Raw genomic sequence first — 24,731 nt, forward strand, 5'->3', positions numbered from 1 at the left:
GAAAATTGTAAGCGTGAATAGAAGTGGAACAGTAGAGTAGTTATTTGTGTGCTTTTCTTCCATATACAGCAGTTGTGGACTTGGGCTGACCTCCTCACTCTCCGCACTCACCTGTCCTGTTCTAGCCTTAGTTCAGAAGAACATCTTTTGACATCATTGTCAGCGACAGCATTTCATCCATGGGTGTGACCAGAGAGCTCTGTGAAATGCTTTTCCTCCTCCTCTTCCTTCTCCTCCTCCTCCTCCTCCTCCATCTCCTCCTCCTCTTCTCCTCCTCCTCTTCTCCTCCTCCTCCTCCTCCATCTCCTCTTCCTCTATCTCCTCCTCCTCCTCTTCCTCCTCTTCCTCCTCCTCCTCTTCTTCCTCCTCCTCTTTCTCTGACATCTCCTCCTCCTCTTCCTGTTCCTCCTCCATGTCCTCCTCCTCTCCTCCTCCTCCTTCTCTTCCTTCTCTTCCTCCTCTTCCTCCTCCTCCTCCTCTTTCTCCTACATCTCCTCCTCTTCCTGTTCCTCCTCCATCTCCTCCTCCTCTATCTCCTCCTCCCCCTTCTCTCCTCCTCCTCCTCTTCCTCCTCTTCCTCCTCTTCCTCCTCCTCTTCTTCCTCCTCTTCCTCCTCCTCCTCTTCCTCCTCCTCCTCTTTCTCCTACATCTCCTCCTCCTCTTCCTGTTCCTCCTCCATCTCCTCCTCCTTCTCTTCCTTCTCTTCCTCCTCTTCCTCCTCCTCCTCTTCCTCCTCTTCCTCCTCTTCCTCCTCCTCTTCCTCCTCCTCTTCCTCCTCCATCTCCTCCTCCTCTTCTCCTCCTCCTTCTTTTTCTCCTCTTCCTCCTCCTCCTCTTCCTCCTCCTCCATCTCCTTCTCCTCCTCCTTCTCCTCCACTTCCTCCTCTTCCTCCTCCTCATCCCTCCCTTCTTCTATTCCTCCTCCTTCTCTTTCTCCTCCTCCTCCATCTCCTCCTTCTCCTCCTCCTCCTCCGTCTCCTCCTCCATCTCGTCTTCCTCCATCTTCTCCTCCTCCATCTCCTCCTCCTCCATCTCCTCCTCTTCCTTCTCCTCCTACCCCCCTCCTGCTTTTTCAAGGTCTTTTGTTTTGTTTTGTTTTGTTTTTTCCTGTTTGTCTTGTTCACTAAATCCACCCACTGATCTGTTCAGAGTTTAGCATTCTGAGTTTTAGAATCTGACTTAACTCTTACTTTCTGTTCCCCTCCTTTCCCCGTCTCTGAACTGGAACAGCTCTCTTCTCTTTTTACAGCACTATTGCTTTCTTGTGTAAAGTAAAAAAGCAGCTGTGACTTTAAGGGTTCCTGGGGGTACACACCACAGAACAGGGAACACACCCTATCACCTATGGCGAGCAATCAAGAGATTGCGTGAAATATTGTGGTTGTAATTGCTGTTCGTGTTAAGTTGGACCGGCGGGCAGTGTTAGACTAACGGAGAAGGAGGAGAAAAAAGAAAACAGAAACTATGAGAAATATTGATATTCGTGATGGATAGTTCTAGGTTTGGGTGTCTACTGCAAAATATTGCAAAATGAGGTTCGTTCCAAAACAGTTGCAGACATATTTGCTCCTGGGGTGGGTTACTTCTTTGGAACTTCAAAGCCTGGGCCAGCTGGAGTGGCCTCTGTCGGTGGCCATTCTCGGAACCATGTCATGACGGGTCCTTTTCCAATTGTGTTACACCTCAAGATGCAGAGGTACCGCCTTCCTGCCTTGAGGAATGAACTACCTTCATGATGGTGGAACTTCTCTAAAGCGAGGTCTGTCTGTCTCTTCCAGGGCAGGTTCTGAATGTCCTGGATGAGCTGGGACTGGCCGACAATACCCTGGTCTACTTCACATCAGACCAGGGAGCCCACGTCGAAGAGGTGACGAGCAAAGGGGAGATGCATGGAGGAAGCAACAGGATCTATAAAGGTGAGACGTGGCCTCGCAGCGTGGTAGCAGCTGCTTTACTCTCGTTCTTACAGATTTTCTGTTCTTCTTCCATTTCTTGGCAGCATGTAAGACTTCCTCACATGCCGTGCTGTGCACACCCAGGGGACCAGAGTGAGCTTCTCTGCTCACCTTAAAATCCCATGTTCCATGTCCATTCATGAAATGGCGCTGTGCACCCCTGAGCTGCAAATAGCACCTCTTATTATGCACCTTGTTAGAACTTGAATGGTTCTCCCCCTCTGTTCGCATCCCGTCTGGCTGCTGTAATAACTCATAGATCTGAGATGCAAACGTTCAACATGGCTATCTCCGTTGGTCTAAAATCAAGATGGCAGCAGGATTCTGTCTTTGTGTATGTGTGTGTGTGTGTGTGTGTGTCGATGTCGCTCCCGGCTGGCAGGAAGGACACACGACAAAGTCTGGCAGTGGACAACCTTTTCTTTTATTTTCCTTCTCCGTACAGCCTGCCCTGGGATCGCTCCCAGCCGAAGCCTCCTTTGGTCCGCTCCCCGCAGCTCCTTCTGGGCTTCTACTTCCGGGCTTCTTCTTCCCCCCCCAGGGGTGGCACCAGTATATATACGGATACAGTGTCCAATCATGTTAAAGTAAGCAAGGCAAGCTGATTGGCTAACATCATCAGTTGCCAGGCAGACTATATTGTTGAGCGGGTTGCTTACGCGGTAAGCAGGAAACTAACGTGCTCGATGGGAGGGGTAATCTACCTCAGGCTTTACTCTTTACTACAGGCCTCACGTCCGCCAAGTGAGGCGACCGGGCTAGGGGCTGCGGCTCTCAACATCTCCCCCTTTTTTATTTTTTTTTTATAAATGTGCGCATCGTAGCCCTTTCTGGACTGGGTGCAGAGGCTTATGCCCTATGCGTAGGCCCACCGTAGGTCCTTGGCTTAGACCCTGGTCGGCCGTCCCATGGTCTGCCAAGGCCCTGAGGCCCTCGTCCTTTTTCTAGGGCCAGGCACAAACTGGACGGAACCTGGATGCACACAAGCTTGCACTCATTTTCTCTCCGTAAAGAATTTTCGGGTAACGGTCCCTTAAAGGTGGTTTCAACCACTCGAACACCCATATCAGGCACTAATATAAGTCTGGAGGCAACACTGAGGTCCACACCTGCTGACCCAGGGGTGGCCCTTGTTGAAGGCTGCCATCCTGAGCTGTCCTGTCTCTGGGGCGGGGGCCCGCCTGTGAAGGGGGCCCCCTCTGGCCGTTTTTTGGCCCTCTAGCATCTCGTCCACAAATACGGTTGCCCTGAGCATCAAAGACCGACCTACACTCCTCAGCTTTGTGTGATCCCCTCTTGCATCGCCCACAAACATATGGTTCTTCATTCCTAGGGCGAGGCCTAGCATCTGTATTGTTTGGGCAATGACGTTTAATGTGTCCTGGCTCCCCGCAGGCAAAACACCCTTTAGCCTTACATTCCCCTTCTGACCCGCGAGGTCCCCTCTGCTGTACAGCCGCGGCCAGGAGAGCAGCCACTCCCGAGTTGGAGAGCGGCCCCCCTATCTCTCTGCATATCCTAATCCAGGCGTTGAGGTCCTTGTTCTTATGAGGAGCTATCGCTGCCTTGCACTCCTTTGTACATTGCTCAAAAATCAGCTGCCTTACCAGCGGTCGAGCCACTCCCGGATCAGAAAATATCTTATCGGCAGCATCTTGCATTCGGGCCACAAAGTCAACAAATGGCTCTGTGGTACCCTGAATTATTTTTGAAAGACACAAGGAGGCTGTTCCGGCACCACTTACCTGCTTCCAGGCGCGGAGCCCTATGGCGTTGATTTGTTCATAGACAGCGCCGGGGAACTGAGTCTGATCATCAGCGTGCCGACCTTCTCCCATAAGCATTTCCTTGTTCCACCCCCGGTTTCCCCGACTGGCGTTTCTCTCAGCCTGCTCTGCAGAGAACTCTGCGTACCAGGCTCGCCAATCCAGGTAACTACCCGAGGGCAGACACGCCTTTGCCAGCTGAATCCAGTCCGCGGGGGTGAGGGGCCCAGAAGACAGGTTCTCCAGCATGGCAATGGTGTAAGGCGCAGTCGGCCCAAAGGTTGTAACTGCATTTTTAAGTTCTCTAATCTGCTTTATCTCAAAAGGCTCCCATGCATTACGTCCCTGGTCCATAGCTACTTGTACAGGAAATATCCCGTAGGGGCCACTATCTATCCCAGGTGGTGGATGTACCTCATGAAACAAATGTCCCCCCTGCCAAAGCCGCCTGTAAAAATACCGACCCGCCGGCGGCGGAGCATAAGACGGCGGCCATGATTGGGCGGAAAATGGGGGCCCGTGCATCACTTCCTGTTCTGGCGAAGAGGAAGGGAGCTCCCGGGCGGCCGCCTCGTGGCGAGGGATCGCTTCCAGGAACAGCCCCCAAGGTGGGGCGGAAGGCTTCGCCTCCCTCTCGCGCCGGGGAGCGCTCAGGAGCTCCCTACTCCTCCGCAGACCAAGTTGAGCGGAGCGCAATTCACGGCGCAACGCTGGGAAAGAACCCTGCGACTCCTTATCGAGCGACTTAGGCTCCTGACAGCTGGTCTCTTTGGCCTCCTTGCCATTCAACTTTCCCTCGTCCTCGGAGTCAGACGACTCCGAGGCTAGAGCCCCGTCCTTCTCCTTAGCATCTTTGTTCCCCTTGACGGGCCCCTCTCGGGAGCTCCCCGACTGGGCCTGCTCAAATACCCTGCGTACTTTTGTAAGCTCTTGAGAGCTTTCTCCACAACCACCCTCGCTCTTAGTGTTGCTACCTAGCATGTTTCCCATCTTTTAATATGTTACTCACCGCGTGAGGCCCAAGGAATCCGCCACTTACGCGTGAGCCTGAGGGGAGTCTAAAAGCCCTGTAGGTGCGCGCCACCCAGAGCCCAGGCTTATCCCCAACTCACCTGTCTCGCAGCTCTGTACTGGAGCGTTGTCCGCTGTCACGTCTCGGGGGTGATCAGTCCCCGTGCGGGCCTCCAAATGTCGATGTCGCTCCCGGCCGGCAGGAAGGACACACGACAAAGTCTGGCAGTGGACAACCTTTTCTTTTATTTTCCTTCTCCGTACAGCCTGCCCTGGGATCGCTCCCAGCCGAAGCCTCCTTTGGTCCGCTCCCCGCGGCTCCTTCTGGGCTTCTACTTCCGGGCTTCTTCTTCCCCCCCAGGGGTGGCACCAGTATATATACGGATACAGTGTCCAATCATGTTAAAGTAAGCAAGGCAAGCTGATTGGCTAACATCATCAGTTGCCAGGCAGACTATATTGTTGAGCGGGTTGCTTACGCGGTAAGCAGGAAACTAACGTGCTCGATGGGAGGGGTAATCTACCTCAGGCTTTACTCTTTACTACAGGCCTCACGTCCGCCAAGTGAGGCGACCGGGCTCGGGGCTGCGGCTCCCAACATGTGTGTGTGTGTGTGTGTGTGTCTTTTTAAGACAAGGTCTCGTTATGCAGCTCAGGCTGACCTAAAGCTCACTTTGAAGCCCAGGCTGGCCTCAAACTTGCAGGGATCCTCTTGCCTGAGCCTCTTGGGTGCTGGGATTACAGGCATGCACCCCTACACCCTGTTGGACTGTGTCCTTTCCAGCGGAAAACGATTTCCTGGCCTTTGCCAGTTTACCCGGGCTGTTCTCATTTCTTGACTCACTGACTCTGGTTCCACCACTAAGGACCACAATTCCAAATCGACAAAACCCGTCACAACCCCCTTTTTACCCTCATCTCCTGCTCATCACCTTCACTTTCTCTGACCTCTCTCTTATAAAGAGGAACCTCGTGAGTATACTGGTCTCCAGCAGGTAATTCCGAATCATCCCCCACCTCACGATCCACTGATTCACATTTTACAGTTCATTTTATTAATATGTGTTCATCGTACAAAGTGACCATCACAATCATCCAGGGAATCTGTATCTGGACCTAACAGACCTCACATCTTCTCCCGTGCTCTTCCCCTCCTTTCTACCCTCCTTCCCCTCGATGTTTACAAAAGATTTGTTTCCATTTTCTCCCTTTATGTTCTCTTTTTAAAATCCCATTTCCCTTCCATCCCTTCCCGTTTCCCAACTCTTGTCATCCTCCCATTTGAGTGGTTCCAACTTCCCATCTACCCGCCATCTTGTTCCTTGGGGCATCTCACACACAAAACAAGCAATGAAGTATTTAATCTTGAGTGTCTGGTTTAGTTCATTTAAAGCTACGGCTTCCAAGTGCATCCGTTTACCTTAAAATACCTTGTGTTTGTCCTTCTTTACGGCAGAGCAGTACCCCATCATATATAAACACCACATTTTACTTTACCCCTTCATCCATCGTTGGGCATGTGGGTTGTTTCCAAGGTGTAGTGATTCTACATTGTGCTGCTATAAACATGGTTATGGACACATCACTGTGACAGGATGGTGTTAACCAGAAGGGGAGTGTCAGGGCCAAATGGAAATTCTAGTTCTAGTTTTTTGAGGATTCTCCCACCTGAACCCCCTATAATGTCTGCAGCTAATGCAGAATCTTTCCAAGCATCGCCTACACCATTTCCCTGATGGGCCAGGCATCCTGCTAGTCTTTGGGGCAGGAGAAATGACACCCAGCTCGTGGTTTACACAGGGTGTGCACAATAAAGGTATCTAACTCTGGAACAGCGGCCTATCTCCCAAAGACTCAGAGAAGATGATTAGGTGGACAGGGTTTAGGGCCCCCAACCACATCTGCAGTGCAGGTGCCTGAACATCTGGAAGGGATGATTCTTCAGCCAGGGAGTGGAGTGAATCATGTGGCCAGCCTCAGGTGTGAGGCACCTTGGTGTTCCTCAGCCCAGCGGCTGCCTGAATAAATCACGTAGTACACAAAGCAGAAAAACGTGTGGCTGTTGACTTTTGCAAGCACAAAGCGAGCAAGTGCAGACAGTGCTTTCTTGTCTACACCTTCCCGATGTTTCACAGCCTCCCAGGGACTCAGAACTTACACCCACAGTGACGCACAGACGGCACATGGGTTGCTTTCTTTCATCGGTGTGTTTAAAAACATTGATGGAGCATCTACAGTATGTGGGGCAAAAAACAAGCAAACGTAAGACGTGCTTCCTGCCCACAAGGAAATGGTGGCTAACCGGTGGGCAGCTCGATGGTTATTAGAGACAGATGAGTTTGGGCAGGAAGCCTCGGGGGAGGCGTTAATAAAGGTGTGTTGATGTCTGTGCACCCAAGATGTGAATGGTTCACACATGAAGGAGAGCCTCACTAGACCACGGGAGTCCAAATGTGCCAGAGGGAGCAGGGCTTGGAAGGAACGAGACATTCACTGTGTGCATATTTTGCATTCTCTCTCTCTCTCTCTCTGTCCTTCTCTTCCTCCTTCTCCATCTCCTCCTGCTCCATCTCCTTCTCCTCCATCTCCTCCTCCTCCTCCATCTCCTGCATCTCCTCCTCCTCCATCTCCTCCTCCATCTCCTCCTCCTCCTCCATCTCCTCCTCCTGCTCCATCTCCTTCTCCTCCATCTCCTCCTCCTCCATCTCCTCCTCCTCCATCTCCTCCATCTCCTCCTCCTCCATCTCCTCCTCCTCCTCCATCTCCTCCTCCTCCATCTCCTCCTCCTCCATCTCCTCCTCCATCTCCTCCTCCTCCATCTCCTCCTCCATATCCTCCTCCTCCATCTCCTCCTCCTCCATCTCCTTCTCCTCCATCTCCTCCTCCATCTCCTCCTCCATCTCCTCTTCCTCCTCCTCCTTCTCTTCCTCCATCTCCTCCTTCTTCTCCTCCTCCATTTCCTCCTCCTCCATCTCCTCTATCTCCTCCTCCTCCTTCTCCTCTTCCTCCTCCTCCACCTCCTCCTCCATCTCCTTCTCCGTCTCCTCCTCCATCTCCTCCTCCTTCTTCTCCTCCTCCATCTCCTCCTCCATCTCCTTCTCCATCTCCTCCTCCTCCTGCTTCTCTTCCTCCATCTCCTCCTTCTTCTTCTCCTTCTTCTTCCTGCTTTCTTTATCAGTCCCTCTTGGTGGTAACTCTTGGCTTAAGAAGAAGCAGCATTCAGCTATTTCTGTAGTCTCCCACAAGTTCAGTAAGCCTTCTTCATAGGATCTGACACCAAGAGGTAGTGTCCCGTGTGGTCCATCCTCCTGCTGGTCCATGAAACTTTGCACTCACCTTCACGTCTCTATGTGCACTCTGGAGTCCAGGATATTCTGAGGATCCTTATCCCCACAGGAACAGTTTCTTAGACTTTTATTTGCCTGACACCTAGCACATCAGTATTCTCTTTCCTTTCAGGACAGGCAATCAGAATTGTGCATGGCTATGTAGATGTGTTTAATCACAGCAGGACCAACCCCATCGGGCAGTCACTCTTCTATTTACCATCTTATTTTAGAATAGTAAGGCGTGAACCCTTGCATTCTGATAAGACAAGAGGCTTATCTCCAGGTGGCCTGCGTGGATAGAGCAAGATCACTAAGGCCTCTCTGAAAGTTGGAGTTAGGACCGCATTTCACGCTCCAGTTCACGTATTCATTCATTCATTCTCTTGCCCAGCACTTGTTAGAGTGTGGAACAGCTTAGCAGCCCAGCAGAGGCAGGTACACACATCACCATGATAGGCGTGATCAGAAGGAAACACATTACTTGGGAAAGTTCTGTACACATTGCTCTGAAGGTTCAGGGCTGGGAGAGGTGAGGGCGGCTGGGACCAAGAAAGGGTCGCAGGGTGGGGAGGACATAGCATTGCCATTTTGCTGTGACAATGGAGACAGGAAGAGAGTGTCACAGGTCTTGAAGAGCAGCTGGCTGCCTAACTGTACAATCCTAAAAGCATGTCAGTTTCTGATCCATGCAAATCGTTATTTTGTGGTTACGTTTTTTTTAAAAAGCAAAAGAGAAAAAAAGGCTAGAAACAATACAGAATTTTTTTAAAAAAGTAGGAAATTAACTAGTGTTTTAGTGTATATTATATAACTACTATAATTATACAATATATATAATTATATAACTGTTAATATATTATATAACTAGTGTTAATATATTGCATATTGTTATCTTAGAAGCTGTTCAGGTTACAAGATTTAGGCATGAGAAAAATGACCCAAATTATTATTATTTTTTAAGAAATGCATGGAAAGTGTCAGGCATGTTTTTGGTGTGTTGGTATGTTTTGTTTGTTTGTTGCTGGTGTGTCAGAAATGGCAGTGACCTGTGGCACTGCTGGAGGTCAGAAGGGCTGCTCTGTTTGGAAATCTTATCTTTTTGTCCAACTTCTTTGAAATCCAGTTGGTTTCTGAATATTATTGAAACCCAAAACCCTCAAGGAGAGACACAATCTCCTTCCGGGGCTGGGAAGGGCCTGCAGACTCGGAAACGTTACTGCAAACTGTCAGACACAACAAGGCATTTGAGTAGACACAGAGGAATCAGGCCACTTAATGCCCTGGTCAGAAGAACATCTTTTCCAGGGCAGTAATGACTTCTTGTAGTCAAATCTCTTCACAGAAGATCTGTACTGTTTAAACTCATTGATTTCCCTGGTTCCTCAATCAAACCTGTTTTGCTAATGAAATCTATGGGCTAATTTAGTGAAATTGCCAGGATTAAGCCAACTTTCTGCTGAACGCAACGGGCTTTTCCCCTTAAATGCTATGCACATTTCGTCTCTGATAGAATCTGTATTTGAAGAAATAATGATTTAATATTATGGAAGCAAGCCAGCTCTGAAAATGCTGTCGCTTTTTTCTTCTTAAGAAATTCAGTTTAGCAGAGCATGGTGGCAAGTGCCTATAAACCCAGCACTAGGGGGGCTGAGGCAGGAGGATCCTTGTGAGTTTGAGACCAGCCTGGGCTGCATTGTGGGCTCAAAGCCAGCCTGAACAGCATAGTGAGACCCTGTCTTACAAAGATAAAAGAAAAAAAAAATTGAGTTTAGAATGTGATCATCCTGTTTTGATTTAGATATAAGTAAATTTTGTCTTTGACAAAAGAATATAGGGGAAAAAGAAAGAATTGAGAGATAAAATTGGAGATCAAAAATGTATTGTGGCCAGACGTGGTGGTGCACACCTGTCATCCCAGCACTCAGGAGGCTGAGGCAGAAGGATTGTTGCAAGTTCGACACCAACCTAGGCCACAAAATAAGCTCAAGGCCAGCCTGAACTGCATAGAGCGACTCTGTCTTAAAAAAGAGCAGTAAATAAGGAAATAAATAAGTTTATTGTGGATATAATTCTGGTCAGTTCTTAGAAATCTTGGTAGTAAGTCCTTCAGGTAATAAGTTCCTGGAATAGTTATCCCTGAAGACTTTCTAAAATAAGTTTGAACGACTTGCCAGCCTGGTAAAACCACTTGTCAAAGGAATAGCCCATCTTCCCATTTAAGAATTAAGGACTTCCTGTGTCCATTGGAGCTACTAGTTAATTTAATCTGGAATTCATGTCGCATTGTTCTGTGTTTCTTCCAGAGCAAGATAACTAAGTAAAAAATCACAACTATCCTAGAACTTTTAGCCATCAGTCTGTGACCGCTTCCAGTGCTTAACAGGAAAATCCCATCAGATACTAGAAACTGACCCCACTGAGGTGTCAGGACTGCTCAGGTGTGAGGTGGAGGCTTGCGGTTTCTCTGCAATCCTGAACTCTCTCCAGGAAATTCAGATTAGGGTTCTTTTGGCTTCCAGTCTCCCAGGCCAGTTTTAAACCCCCTGGGATGAGGAGCATGACTGAGCCATTCATGATGTGACTCCTGGATCTACAGTAACTGTGTGGTAGGCGTTGACCGGGTGATTGCTGATGACTAGTTTACTGCCTTGTACCTCCTCTAACTAGGCATTCTCCCCCTTTTCTCTAAAATACTCTCCTTTAGATGGAACCTTAAATGAGTCCCCTAAGGGATTTCCTTCTAGCTTGTCTTTGAAGTCAAATATTCTTTTGACCATTTGTGCTGTGTTCTGATTGGTTGTTTGGCTTTATTCCCTATTCTGTTTTGATTGGTTGTGCTGTGTTTTGTTTTTGGCTTGAGTTTGCTAACCCTGATGGAATGGATGACTAATGTGATGATAACAAGATATTCTGTGATAGCTATTGTTTTCCTGGTATCCTCTTTTGAAGTTCTGTACCAGTTTTGCTTCATTGTTTTGACTGGTTTTGTTCTGTCTTGTTTTGTTGGATTTTACTATATTAAAATTATAAATAAATAAGACCCCCTAAGAGTTGGGGCATTATATAGGAAGAGTACAGCTATCTAAAAACAAAATTCAAAGTGCCAAATGTTCCAAAACCTAAAATATTGTGAACTGAGAGCCATGATATCACAAGAAGAAAACTCCGTACCATAAAGCTATGTTCTATGCACGATTAGGTATAGCTAACAGGTACAATAAATAAATAAATTGCACAACAATTCTTTTTTTTATTTAAAAAAATACATAAAGGGGAGATAAAAATGAAAGAGGACATAACAACGAAGGTCAGAACGGAACAATTTAAGCAACAAGATAACCTGACATAACAGTAGCTACCGTAGTGTCTCTTTCCTTGAAATATTTGAGTATAACTTCATAAACTATAGCATCAAACATAACAATACAGTGTAAAACTATTCAAGTGGGTAAAAATATTACAGGGTATTTAGAACCAACTAATAGAAAACGAACAACAGTTTCATATTATGTCCTTGTCTATAAAAAATTTTGTGTATATTATCACATCTAATAAAATCCAATAAGATACAACATGATAAAACCAATGGAGACAGAAGAACAAAAGCTTGGTGGGACTTCAAAACAAGCTAGTATTAAATCAGCACTAGCTATTATAATGTCTTGTTTTCTTCGAAATAACTGTTCATACCATCGCAGACAATAAAATTCAGACATCGCAGACAACCAGAATAAAACCGTTCCAATTAATGAATGAAAACATTATAAGGCTGCAAAACAATATAATGGCCTGATTACCACATACTTTTATGTATTCTTACCATTTTGTACGCTATGGAAACTATTTGGTATTTATACATGTGAGTTTGATTTATTTCACTTATGAGTATGGTCTCAAGCTGTGCCCATTTATTTATAAATACCTCAATGTGATCCTTCTTTATAGCTGACTAGTACTCCATTTTATAAAAGTACCACAACTTTTTATCCATTCCTCAATTGATAGACACTTAGGTTGTTTCCAGGGTCTGACTAATACAAACTGTGCTGCTATAAACATGGGTGCGCATATATCACTGTAGTTTGATGCTTTCAGTTCTTCTGGGAATATGCCTAGAAGTGGAATAGCTGGAACAAATGGGACTTCCAATCCTAGCTTTTATAAATAAATTGCACAATAATTCTTTAGGACATGGATATGTGGATAAACTACAGAGTCCATCAAAAGATGTATACACAGTCCAACACACACGCCAACGGTTCACTGTACTAATAAATGTCTAACAGCCCCTATTATGAGCCCTCTTGTAATTGTAGAGATCAAATGTAATTTGTGCTAATCTCATGATGTCTCAATCAATGTAGTATTAAAAAATTTATACAAATGTTTCTTTTTATACTATATACCCTTTTTTTTTTGGCAGACTCTGTGTATAGATATTTTATGTTTACGCTTGGGTCCCCGCCCAAGATGCTACATTTTCTATATGGAAACAACAAATTGAAAACCCAAAATGCTTCTGCTCCCAAGCATTTTGGTCAGGGATACCCAGGCTACAGTTGGACACTGTTTGTCTTCTGCATGCTGTGGAGCCAGCCCACTGTGGACCGGTATCTCAATAAACTATTCTCCCAAATAAACTCTCCTCTTTAGACTATGGATACTGGATATTGCATTTCAACAGTAAGAAAATAACTAAGACACTCTCCCTAGTCAAGGTGACCTTGAGGAAGTTTCTCCTTCAGTCCCTTTTTTCTTCTGCCTGCAAGCAAATAATACATGTCAGTGATGCAGACACATCAATGCTATAGATGAGTTGTCTGCAGAAACATGAGAGGGAAATCATGTTTTCCTGAGGAGCCAGAGTACAGGCTTCCTCCACATGCACAGAACTGCTTGTAAAAATTCCCCAGTGCCTGCATTGAAAGCATCTCTCTTCTTTACCTGAACTGTAAATTTCCAAAAGCAGCCGATTGGCCCGAGTCCACATGGCTTGTGAGGTACTGCATGGAATCACTGATTTTGGCATCTCTTTGGCTCGTAAAGTAACACGGCTTTCAGAGAGCAATTGATATTTTTATTGGGGAAGGAAATAACTGAGAGAGGCTCTAGTGGTCTATTAGAGAGTAATTCTGTTGCATTTCCTCCTGAAAATGTTGGCAGATGTGTCCAGCGGCTTCCTAAGAAAGGGCAAAGCTTTCACTTCTGGCCAGTGTCAGTCAAGAGAGACTCTCAGGGGTATCTGAGAGACTACGGCATCTCTCTTTGTTCATGAGTTCTTGGAGTTCAAGATTATGTGCAGTCAGACTGGGTTCATAGAGCACACCAGGTACGGATTCCTCAGCCCTTGTAACTCCTGTGTTAATCGCTGAGATGCAGATAGAAAGATCTAAGGTCTTGTGCCCAATTTCAGGGTGTAATAATGAATCACATATACTGGGGTTGTTCTGTAGGATTATGATGGAGCTGAGAAATCCCTGTCACCTTAGTAACAATGGAGCCCCCCAAATCTCAAAGCATAATGCAGTCCTCCCGTGTTAATGGTGATGCTGCTCTAAACAAACCTACTTCTCTGTCAGATAATAAAACACAGCACATCAAATTATGCGCAGTACTGCATACTCGACAGCTAAAAGACCACATCACTTGATTATACATTTATTACAGTGCACTTTTGTTATTCTTTCAGAAAGCACTTCTCAGAGAAAGAGAAGGCTCCTGTGAGACACAAGGGTGTGTTTGTCAGCAGCGCCTTGAGAGCATCTCCTGTCCCTTGTTTTTCTGTTTCATCAGCCCCCCCTTTGTTGGTTTCCTACCTTATTGTTCTGTTTACTGTGGTGCAGCTGTGTCACTCAGCCACACAACCAGGATAGCATGCAGGTGATGGAGCAGTAGTCGGGTAACCTACCCCAGGACCTCAGGAAGGTGTTTAGAAGGCATTGCTCTGTGGGTGCTGCTGCTTTCTGTGGAGATTCAGAGTCTGTTCTCAAATTTTATGGGTCCCCCTGGAATGAGCAAATATGCATAGCATGGATTGTCATGCATCCTGTAAATATGAACTTGAGAAATACCTTGCAAGCCTAGAGTAGGGAAACATTATCTTTACTGCTGGCGACTGATGGTTTACTGAAATCAGAAGGGCATGTTATCCGGGCTTTAAGTATTTGTTGAGATGATTGGTTTGGGTGCGAGGGAAAAATCCCAGCAGAGCAAACATCTGGAAAAACAGAGGTGTTGTGGTTAATGTCAGTGGCCCCCAAGCTTCACACCTTTGCATTATGCAGTTGTGATTGGTTCAATGTCCAGCGCTTGGATTGGTGGTGTGAGTGCTCCACCCACCTAGGGGTGGAGCCAGGATGTGATGTAATGGCGAGAAGAAGGTGTGTCTCTCTCTCTTCCGGTTTCCGCCTTGCTGTTTGCAGCCGCCATGAACTGCAGCCCCGCCATGCCACCCTGCCTTGGAACCAACTGAGTGTGGACTGAAACCTCCAGAAACTCTAAGAAATAAACCTTTCCTTTCCCAGCTTTGGGCATCAAGTATTTTGTCACAGCGATGAGTAAAAAGTAACTAAGACAGGAGGGTTCCAGATGGTGAGAAAGGACGAACTGTGTACTGGGACATTAAATGGAGCTCTCTTCAACCAAAGGGTGATATCTGAAAGGTGAGCCAGCCAGGGCTACGGTTGATTTTTCATTCCAGGCTAAGATACATATAATTTAAGTTTCCATTTTTGCAAAAGATATCAAGGACGTTGTCAGTGAAAACAACCAACGGAGATGGTACTGTGACATTTGCCAGCCATACTGAAGGGTTATGGATTAAGGTCAGACTCAGTGACCTCATCCAACCCCCAAGTCAAAGTCCAATAATAAATTAGAGCATGGCAGCCAGCTGTGGCCCAACACTGGATGTTATAAATAAAGTTTTATTGAAACACAGCCATGCTTCTTTATGGATGTCTTATTGATTGGGTATAACAGGAGACTTGAGCTGAGAAAATATCCCATGAATCCTAAAATATTTACCATCATATCTGGCTCTGTGGAGACACATTTGTAGTCAGTGTCTTACTTAGGCATGTGACGCATAAAATAAGAAAGTCACTCGTGTTTATTTGAACTGTGATGATTCATTGCGTTGGTAGTCTTGAAATTTTTACCCCTTATTTGAATGTGGACATCATCAAATTGCTGATATATATATATATATATATATATATATATATATATATATTTGCCCTGACCAGAGGTGGAGGATGGGTTGACCAGGTGTACCAAATTCTGCTGCATCACCCATCTGCAATCTCTGTGCTTGCAACCCTGGACTCTATGCATGGAAAAGAACATCAAATATAGCACTATCTTGGAGAACATTGCATCAAGTGTGAATGACACTCACCATGTTTCTTCCATGTGCTTGGCCTCCATTCAGGAGATCTGTGTCATACAGAGTGGTAGATACCCAAGAGAGGGGGGAAAAAGAAAGAAAAGCATCAATATTTTATCAAACTTTATGCCCAGATCAAGCATAAGAATGACTGGCATATGCTCTTGCCATTAAAAGTGCTGTGACCTGCTGGGTGACAGCATTCCAAGAGACAAAAATAGAAGCGTCTTTGGGGAGCAGCTGTTCCTTGCAAGGGCCTGGGAGTCGATTATGGAGGAATTTGCTCTTTGCTTGCCTGGAGAGATCCAGCATCTCAGCTATCACCCTTCTGTGAAGGGAACATCATGGCAACCCGCCACACAGACCTGAGACGTGCAAATATGATGATTACTCCATCAGATTTTAAATTTAGACCATGCCTTTTTCTCCGCTCATACATTTTCAGAGGGAAATAAAATCATTCAGATTGTTTGCGCAACCCTCTCTTCCATTTCCCTAACTTTATTTATTCTTTGGAAGTCAGCCCAAAGTCTGTTGACACAGGGCTTCCCAGGTAAAATATATCTGATGGCTCACTGTGCAAACTGCCCTTTGAGGTCCTGGGTTTCTTTAGAGCATGATACACAGTCAAAGTTCTCTGTGTCTCCTAACGGATTCTTTCCGCAGTCAGCTGTGGATATGTTTGGACTGTCCTTTGAAATTGCTGAGGATCTGAAAGGCATGACCTCTGTCCATGCATTTCTGTCTTCTTTGTAGGATGTCTGGACACTACATCAGAACTGTGTGAGCTAGCCACTGAGACTGTGAATTTCTGTGGAGCGGTACCCCGTTCCTCTCTTTGTGTCTCCTTTGAGGATCTGAGTGTAGGAGTTTAGTAGGACTGATTTGTGGAACTGTAGTGCGTACCAGCTACTACTCACTAAGCCACTTTGCACAAAGTTTTCTCAACTGCGAAGCATGTTACCTGTCTTGATGAGTGGCGTGAGGGTCAAGTGAGCTACAATGTTCTATGCGATTGAATCATTCAGGAGATTTGCAGAGTTGCATTGCTATTCCTGAGCAGGGGAAGTTGTTGCTTTCTCGTGCTGCATGGGAAGACAAATCAAAGTTCACCCTCTTGCGTTCCTGGCAGTGACAACCATACCAACACTGAGGAGCTGGGATTTCAGAGCCTAATGGGCACATTGGGTGCAAGTCCCTTTGCACTTAGGATGTCAGGAAGCCTGAGACTCCAGCCCGTGCCGTCTGACAAGCTCATCACACATGCCTAGAAATGTGCAATCAGGCTGCCTCAAACATGTTTTTTCCTGAGGCAGCATGCACTTGGAGGTGCCTATCATCTGCTGAAAGGATTTAAAAAATATTTGCTTTTTCCGTGACAGTTGTAAAAACACGTCTCTGACAGCGTGGGCAAACTGCCCACATGATCCGTGCTTATTTGATATGTTTGTTTGGTTTCTGAATATTGTTGACAGAACCCCAAAATGAGATTTTCATGATGGAGCACGTAGCTCAGGTCTTCCTGGTTGCTAAGGTTGAGTTTAATGGTTTACAGAAAAGTAGGTGTGACTGTACCTCAACTAGGGTTTGTGTCTTTCTCTTCTGATTGGACTGGGGTTGCAGGTTTGGTGGCTAAAGACTACAGAAGAGAAGTGACCCTGTCACCCCTCACCTCCTAGGAGAGGGGCATCGTGTTATCGTATCTGGCTTATCACTGGTGACATTAATAATCGTGGTCACTTGGGAATGGTACTATTTTAACCCTTTCTCCATGCTTTCTGAAATTCACCCAGCACAGGAGTGAGAGGATCAGTCACCTAAATTGTCTGGAGTTCTATGGAACGTTTGTGTCTTCTGTGTCCCAGCTTCTGGGAATCCAGATTCCTTTTTCGCTTAACCACTGTTGCACATCAAATTCCAAGCACTGGGTGTACCCCAGGTGGCCAGGATGTCACCATGTCCATGCTCTCTCTGTGGACAGGACTCTGACACATTTATGCCTTGTCATGTACACACGTAGCTCTGTAGTTATTTCTGGATGCTCCTATGTCTGTGTTAAACTACATATGCATTTGTGAACAGAAAGAAAATTAGCTGTGTGGGCAACCACCCCAGGGGCCGCCACGCCAGCCTTACAAAGTGACTGCAGGTCGCTGGGGCTGGAGGCTGCAAAGGCAGCTGCTTCTTCCAGCCCTGTGCCGGTGTGGGGATTGGGGGGCTTCATGCAACTTACCTGAGCAAAGGTAAGGTGTTATCATCCACTATCTGTATGTGGCTTAGCTTAGCATCTGGAATCTCTGGCTGGGCGTGCCATTTCAAGGGCCTCTGTATGAATTCTTGCATGGGTTTATTTGTCTTCAAAGCAGAAGCCCATCAAGCCTTGTCCTATTGCATTCCCTTCCCACAGTCTGCAAGTCTGGAGGGTGGGCAGGATCCCCAGAGGGCACGGCACCTGAGTCCTGCCATCTGTGTCCTGATACAGACATTGCTCATGTCCACGGGTTTCTCTGCATGGTTTCCTTTTAAACAACCTTTTTTATCACCTGCTGTCTCATGGGGCTGTGCAGCCAGGTGTGCCTGGCACCATCACCTGGTGAGAACCTAGTGTGCCCACCTGGGGCATTGCCTTATGCCCCCAAATTGCATGTTTTAAATCCTGGGAGAACAGAAAATTTGCTCAATGGCACAGTTCTTCATTCTGCCATTCAGATGTGGCTCTTTGAGTTTCTAAATATGAGGGATATATGATTCTCTTCCGGAAGCCTGTAGACAACTGGGTACAAATTCAGCAGCTGGAAAGCAAGCATAGTGTTGAGTTGTAGAAACCCACAGGCTTTGGAGGTTGTTATGGTTTGAGAACTGGTGGTCAACTTAACGCCAGCTGGATTACATCAGCATGCATTGAGAGAAGATGCTCCACCTGAGAAGGGTTGTCAGGATAAATAGGTGGAGAAGAAGAGAGGTGTTGGGAGGGATTGAGGCGTGAAGGAGGCATTGTGGGTTCTCTTACGAGTTGCTGTGTGAGCTCTTGGTTCTGGAGAAGCTTTGGTCTTCACATGGAGCACTGCTTCCTGGCTCTGGAGGGGAAGACATGTGCTGCCTGGTCTCTAGGATGAACTCCTCATGCTGCTTCCTGGCACGTACCCAACTGTGCTTGTCATCAGAGGAGCTGTGGTGCCTTTCAGGACCCCGCTCTTTGTTGGGAGTGTGACTTCTCGGCTCCACTGTAGAACCGTCATCCCACTAGCACAGCTCCTTCATCCTGCTGGCATAGACTTTCCGGCTTCCACCGCTGACCCTTGGGTCTTCCCAGCACAGATCTGTAAAAGAGACTGGCGTGAGTCTTTCTTGTGGGCTCTGGACCTCCAGTTGGACTCGTGGAGGCGTTGTCCTGATCTGAATTTTTCTCTGTGTACAACCCCTGACTACAACAGAGGTAGACAGAGCTGGATTCCTATCTGTGACTGTGCCATTGAAGGAGTCACTTTCTCCACATTGATTTGTCTCAGCCTCTGGCCGTGCTTCTCTAACTCAGAGAGAAACAGTGGCACCCTCTGGGGTAGAGTTAGTGAAGTGAGAGGTCTCCTTCCGTCCATAGGTGAGCAAGGAACTTTAACCATTGTGGCTGCCAAGAAACCATCCTTGTGCAGCCTTCTGATGGAATTCATCAGCTTGTTTCTACTCCTTTGACTTGAACAGTGAATGCTTATTGATTCATACATAATATGTTTTATATATTCCCATGTACTAATGCTTTTACTATATCATATAAATCCATCATATATAATTTATGTACATGCCTATGTATATATGTGGAATAGCCTTAATATGCAATCCAAAATGCTAAACTGTTTTAGTGACTACATCATGCTATGAGTGAGAAATTCTGTGGATTTCAGATTATTTTTTGTTTCTGAGATTTTGGGAATACATGCAAGTGTATAATAAGGTATCTTGGGGGAAGGAACACAAATCTAAACATGAAACTCACTTGTATTTTCTGCACCTTTAGCACATGGCATACTTTGTGGCAGTAATTTTATCTAGTGGTTTTAGACTCTGAACTTTTGACTGTGAGCCATCACACATAGCATCTCAGCATTTGGAACAAGGGAGCTCACCCTATAGGTACACGCGTGTATCAAAGCCGTTTTTGATTCATTGAAGAATCACTGAAGTCCTGGAAAAAGTTCCTATACATTCTGGGTTTAAGTCCCAGAACCATAAGAGAATACACGGAGTGGGAGGAGGAGGAGGTGCATTTGTGAAAACTCTATGGCCTTGACTGAGGAGAGTGACCAGACTGTGCTTGGCATGTTCACGTTCCTCATGTGGCTCTGCTATTGACAGCTTGAGAGAACACTGCAAACCAGCTAAACCTCCCACTTATTGGAAGAGATGGCCCTGAAGCTAGAATAGGATGCTTGTCAGATCATTACCCTCAAAGTGATGTTGAAATGCTCTCATAGGAGGAGGACGTTTAGCTTTCTTTGGAGCTGGCATAGAAACTACGCACTATGGCATGATTTTGTGAATGAATTTTTCTCTGGTGTGTGTGTGTGTGTGTGTGTGTGTGAAAATCCACCATGGAAAGCTCTTGCTGATGAACAGAATTCAGTTTAGCGTTTAAGTGTAAAACACTGTCTTTTAGCCACGAATTCTTGCTTTAAGATCCCTGAAACTGTTAATGAAAATTTGACTTTCTAAATGTAGATGACATTCCTGTTCACTGTGAGTCATGCATCGTATCTCTACTAAGAATTAATGTTACTTTTTAGCTTGATCAATCATTTAACTCTGATTCGTGCCTCCTACCATTTTGTTTCCTGAATCTAGTTGTTTTCTTTTCCACTGATGATCTTCAGCCTGGCTGCCTTTTTTCCAACCTAACTTTTAAAATTGCTTAGATGGCTCTAGACTCTGGACTAAAAACAATGAATCAGTTTGCCCAACCATCCCCATGCATAATCTGTGGGACACTGACAACCTGTGACATTGTCTACTGACACTGATCTTTCTGGGTACCCCATTGTAGACCATCTTGGGACTTCTCCTTGCTTTATTTAATTATATTGTAATTGCTGTCTATGTGCAAAACTTGTTTCCTTAACCAGCCATCAAGAGATAGCTTGGGGATCAGGTAAACTTGGTGACAATGGCCTCATTTTGTGGCTTCTTAAAGGCACCTTGGATAATCATTCTGTGCACAGGACACTGGGAATTTTGTCCAAGGGCATAGGGCTGTTTCTTCTTGTCCTTTGGCTCTTCTAAATTAGGTGACTGAAAGCAACTTGAGTTTATTGCATTATGTTTCTGGGAGTACAAAAAGCAGGTCTTCCTGGTCTAAAAAGCCAACGTATTTCCACAGCTCTGCTCTCTCTGAAGACTCCACTGGAGAACCTGCTTTTTTCCAGCCTCTCAAAGTTTCTTGCTTTCATTTGATCAGCCTGTTCTACTCAGTGTTGAAAGCCAACAGAGTTCCATCTTCCATTCTCTGCCTACGGTGACAACTTTGGCTTCTCTGACCCTGTGTCTTCTCCTCCCTCTTTCCCTGATAAGAACACAGTGTTGCCATTGGACCCACTGTTGTAACCCAAGATCAGTTCCTGGGCTCAGAATATTTCATCTCATTCTCAAAGTTCCTTTTGCTGATAAGGTCCCCAGAATATGAATGTGGATATTTGACTCTCTTACTTAACACATCTGGTGACCAGTAGAAATAAAATGTGTACTGTCAACCTCAAAGTCATGGATATGAGTTGTTGTGGCTTTGAGATTTGAGGCTTCTTACTTGCAAAAGCATGGGTCACAGTCAGCACGGTGCTGACCGTGTCTATCATAGTGCTGACCATGTCATTTTTTTTTTTTTTAACTAAAACATGCACTGCGTTGCTTTGGATGAACGCATTCAATCCATGTAATTGGATTACTTGGAAGAGTTTGAACTCTCTCTTTTGGTAATTTTAGGAGGAAAAGCAAACAATTGGGAAGGAGGTATTCGGATCCCAGGCATCCTTCGATGGCCAAGTGTGATACAGGCTGGCCTAGAGATGGACGAGCCAACAAGCAACATGGACATATTCCCTACGGTAGTCAAACTTGCTGGAGCATCACTGCCCCAAGACAGGTACTCTGTGTCAAGGTGGTTGGTGTGGTCACTCTCTGTCTCACAAGCTGACATGGTCTCATTTGCCTTTGGCTAGACTTGATCTCTGTGTCTTGCTGCAGGTGTTGACTAACATAAACCAAAGCAAAGCATCCTTCTGTCTATCCCGTCATCCCTGAAGGAAACTCAAAGACACTGAATGTTTTAGGAAATGTATTTAATTTACACATAATATGTGTACCTGTTTATGGGGAAGGGTAAAGGCATTCCATACACATACACAACGTGCAGCGGTCAGACCAAGTTCCTGCAACCATTTATGAATAATTGCTGGGTGGGGGGACCCTTTGGGCTCTTCTGGTTATTCTGTACTGTGTCATAAATTGTGGTGGACCAGAGCTGTGTTAGCTTCTGCAAGCAATCTCTCTCCTGTTTCCTTACTCTCCTGTCTCTGCTAGCTAACGTGAGTTTTACTTCCCTCCATCCCTTTATAAATGAAAGCTTAGCGACATTCTGTTTTGGTACCTACCTTGCTTTGCTCAGCATAATGTCCTGTAGTTCCATCTGTGTGGCTGAAAATGGCTGCATTTCCTCCTTACTCTCCGTGAATGGTATTCCACTATGTACACAGACAAGTTTTGGTTGTAGTCGTTGTTGTTGGCTTTTAATCTGGTCATCTACTCAGAGTCACTTTGATTTCTCTTTCTGAGTACTGAGAACAATGAAATAAAAAGCACAGCCACGGATGTGTCTTCTGCACGCCAGCGTCATCGCCTTGGTGGGTGTGCCCAGGCCTGGGATAGCTGAATGGATGTATACTAGGTGTACTTGTAGTTTATTGAGGAATCCACACGTGGTCTTCTGTGGTGGCTTCTGGAGTTTATATTCCATCCAACAGCCTTGAACACCTCGAGGGGGCAGAGATGTGGATGGATAGTTTAATCCAGGCCTCCGTTTCTAGCCTTCTGGTGACCCCATCCATCTCTTCCCACCATCCGCTTGCTGATCAGCCATGGGCCGTTGCCCTGTTTGATGCCACCCAGCCTGCTCAGAAGCTCTGAGCTGCAGCCGCAAGAAAGACAATTGGCTCCCCAGTGAACGGCCCTGTGTCCCAGCAGGTCCTCATTAGCAGGTTCCAAAGGAAATGTCTTTCTCTTAAATTTAAGCACAACTTCCTATGACATTGCCAATGGTTTCCTTTTTAAATGTTGTTACCAATCTGAGGGACTGTTAAGTGAAGCACACTGATTAATTGTTTTCATTAGTTTGGTGGCAGGCCAGGCTAAAGTCATGCCGGCAGTTGCAAATCTTATTTAAATTTGCGTGACAGGGGAGGAAGAGAAAAAGAAGGAACCAAGGGGAGGAGGAGAAAAGATGGAACAGAAAAAACGTCTCTGCCAGGGGAGGCTGGAGATGGCTTTGAGTGTGTCCTGGTGTTTTCAAGTTTGTTTCTGTTTTGTGGTCTTTTTTTTTATTTTTGATATTAAAATCTGCTTAGGAACCTGCTCATTGCAACACACACAGGCATGTGCGCGTATGTGCGTGCACACACACACACACACACACACACACACACAGTAGTCAGCCATTGTCAAACGATGTGTTCTCAAGACTTACGTACATTTGAGATGAGGACCTCAAAACTCTTCGGTGGGGTCCTCTCCACTGCTGTTCATACCTAGCTAGCAGTTAAAACTGAAAATGATTTCAAAACCACAGCATCCCATTGGCCCTTTCGGTTGCCCTCTCTAGTGAGGATGATTTTTGTCTTCCCTTTTGAATGCACACAAAATGCATTTTGAAAACAGTGAGACCCATCTTTAAAAAACCAAGAATGCCTTCCTGGAATTATGAAAGTGCTGATGTCTTCCCAGAGATCGTGCAAAGATCTTAGGGATCCCCAGGGATAAAACACTTTGACAGTGGCTGGTGCTCTGGGTAAGGGTCGAGATCTCAGTTCCGTACTGCTTGGGTTCAAATCTTTCTCTGCACAAAAACCGGTGTGTGCTGAAGGCTTACTTAGCCTTGTGAAGTTGTTCAGTTAAAAAAAGCGCAGATCTTACAAGGATGAGAGAGGATTAGGGGCACTTGTGAGTCCAGCATGGCGAGATGCTCCTATAACCCAGCAGCTGGGGAAACTGAGGCAAAAAGATCTCAAGTTCACATGCAGCCTGAGAACAGCTTAGCAAGACTCTGTCTCAGAGTCTTCAAAGGAAGTTGTTAAAACAGAGTGTGTGGGTAATCTCTTGATTGCTTTTTTCTCTCATGACACGTTCTATTAAAATTATCACTGACCTCTCTTGCATAGTATTAGCGAATGGTTTTTCCCCCAAGGAGGAAAATTAAAAATACAGAAGATAGAGACAAGGTGAAAATCCATAAAGGGAAGTCCTGCTGTGGCCCCTCCCCTGACTCCATTCTACCCCTGACGGAGCCCACTTTATCTTGCCTTCATCCTTGTTGGAAAAGAAAGCCACCCCGTTCTTCACTGGACTCAGGTATCTGCGATGTGGGCTTGTGTTCCCATTAGAACACTCAGGGTTGGAGTCTTTCCTTTTTCCTTGGTTTCTTCCATAGATCTCGTTGAAGCTTATGGCGGTAAATTACCCCACAGTTATTATGTCGAGACTGGTCCAGCTGTCAGGTGTTTTCATTCTCCTGGAGACAGTGTTTATTAGAGAGCAGAAATCTGCTTCCAGAGGTCTTGTGGGAATAAAGTGTTTATACGGTATCTTGTGTAATACATTTTGGCACCCACACTGGGTCACATTCTTGTGTACTTGTCCCGGAGGCTTTGAATGTCCCAGGCAGTGTATATCACACAGCCTCACTGTTCTCCTTATGGGATATTCATCAATGCCTGGAAACATTTTTGATTAGTCCATCTCAGGATGCAACTGTCTCCCGGGAGCCAATGCCACAGATGCACTGAACATCCTACAGTGCACAAAACAACCCATACAACAGTGAATTGTCTTTAAAAATGTGTCTGAAGAGGTGAGGCAGAGAAATTCTGCTCTCAAACTCACTGTTCTATGAAAAAAGGTGGTTATAATACAAACTCCCATGAAATCTTTATAATAAAAGCTTCTAGACCATCTATCTCTTCATATCCTTACCCATCTATAAATTTGATAAATAGATATTTTCCCTTTGAGCACATCTTTCCTGCTAAGGT

At 45.8% G+C, this 24,731-nt stretch overlaps 1 protein-coding gene across 8 annotated transcripts in view; it reads left to right on the top strand.

The window, feature by feature from the left end:
- Positions 1–24,731, top strand: part of LOC106025956 (steryl-sulfatase-like) — a 210,672-nt gene that overhangs the window by 164,670 nt on the left and 21,271 nt on the right. For all 8 annotated transcript variants that reach the window (XM_063242777.1, XM_063242784.1, XM_063242778.1 and 5 more), the window contains 2 exons: positions 1,778–1,915; positions 21,415–21,574. In XM_063242777.1, the coding sequence (XP_063098847.1) occupies positions 1,778–1,915; positions 21,415–21,574 (298 nt within the window). The remainder of the gene's footprint in view (positions 1–1,777; positions 1,916–21,414; positions 21,575–24,731) is intronic.

Source organism: Cavia porcellus, unplaced genomic scaffold, assembly GCF_034190915.1.
Source record: "Cavia porcellus strain 051 isolate PalLab524CR breed Dunkin Hartley unplaced genomic scaffold, mCavPor4.1 scaffold_33, whole genome shotgun sequence".
NCBI lineage: Eukaryota > Metazoa > Chordata > Mammalia > Rodentia > Caviidae > Cavia > Cavia porcellus.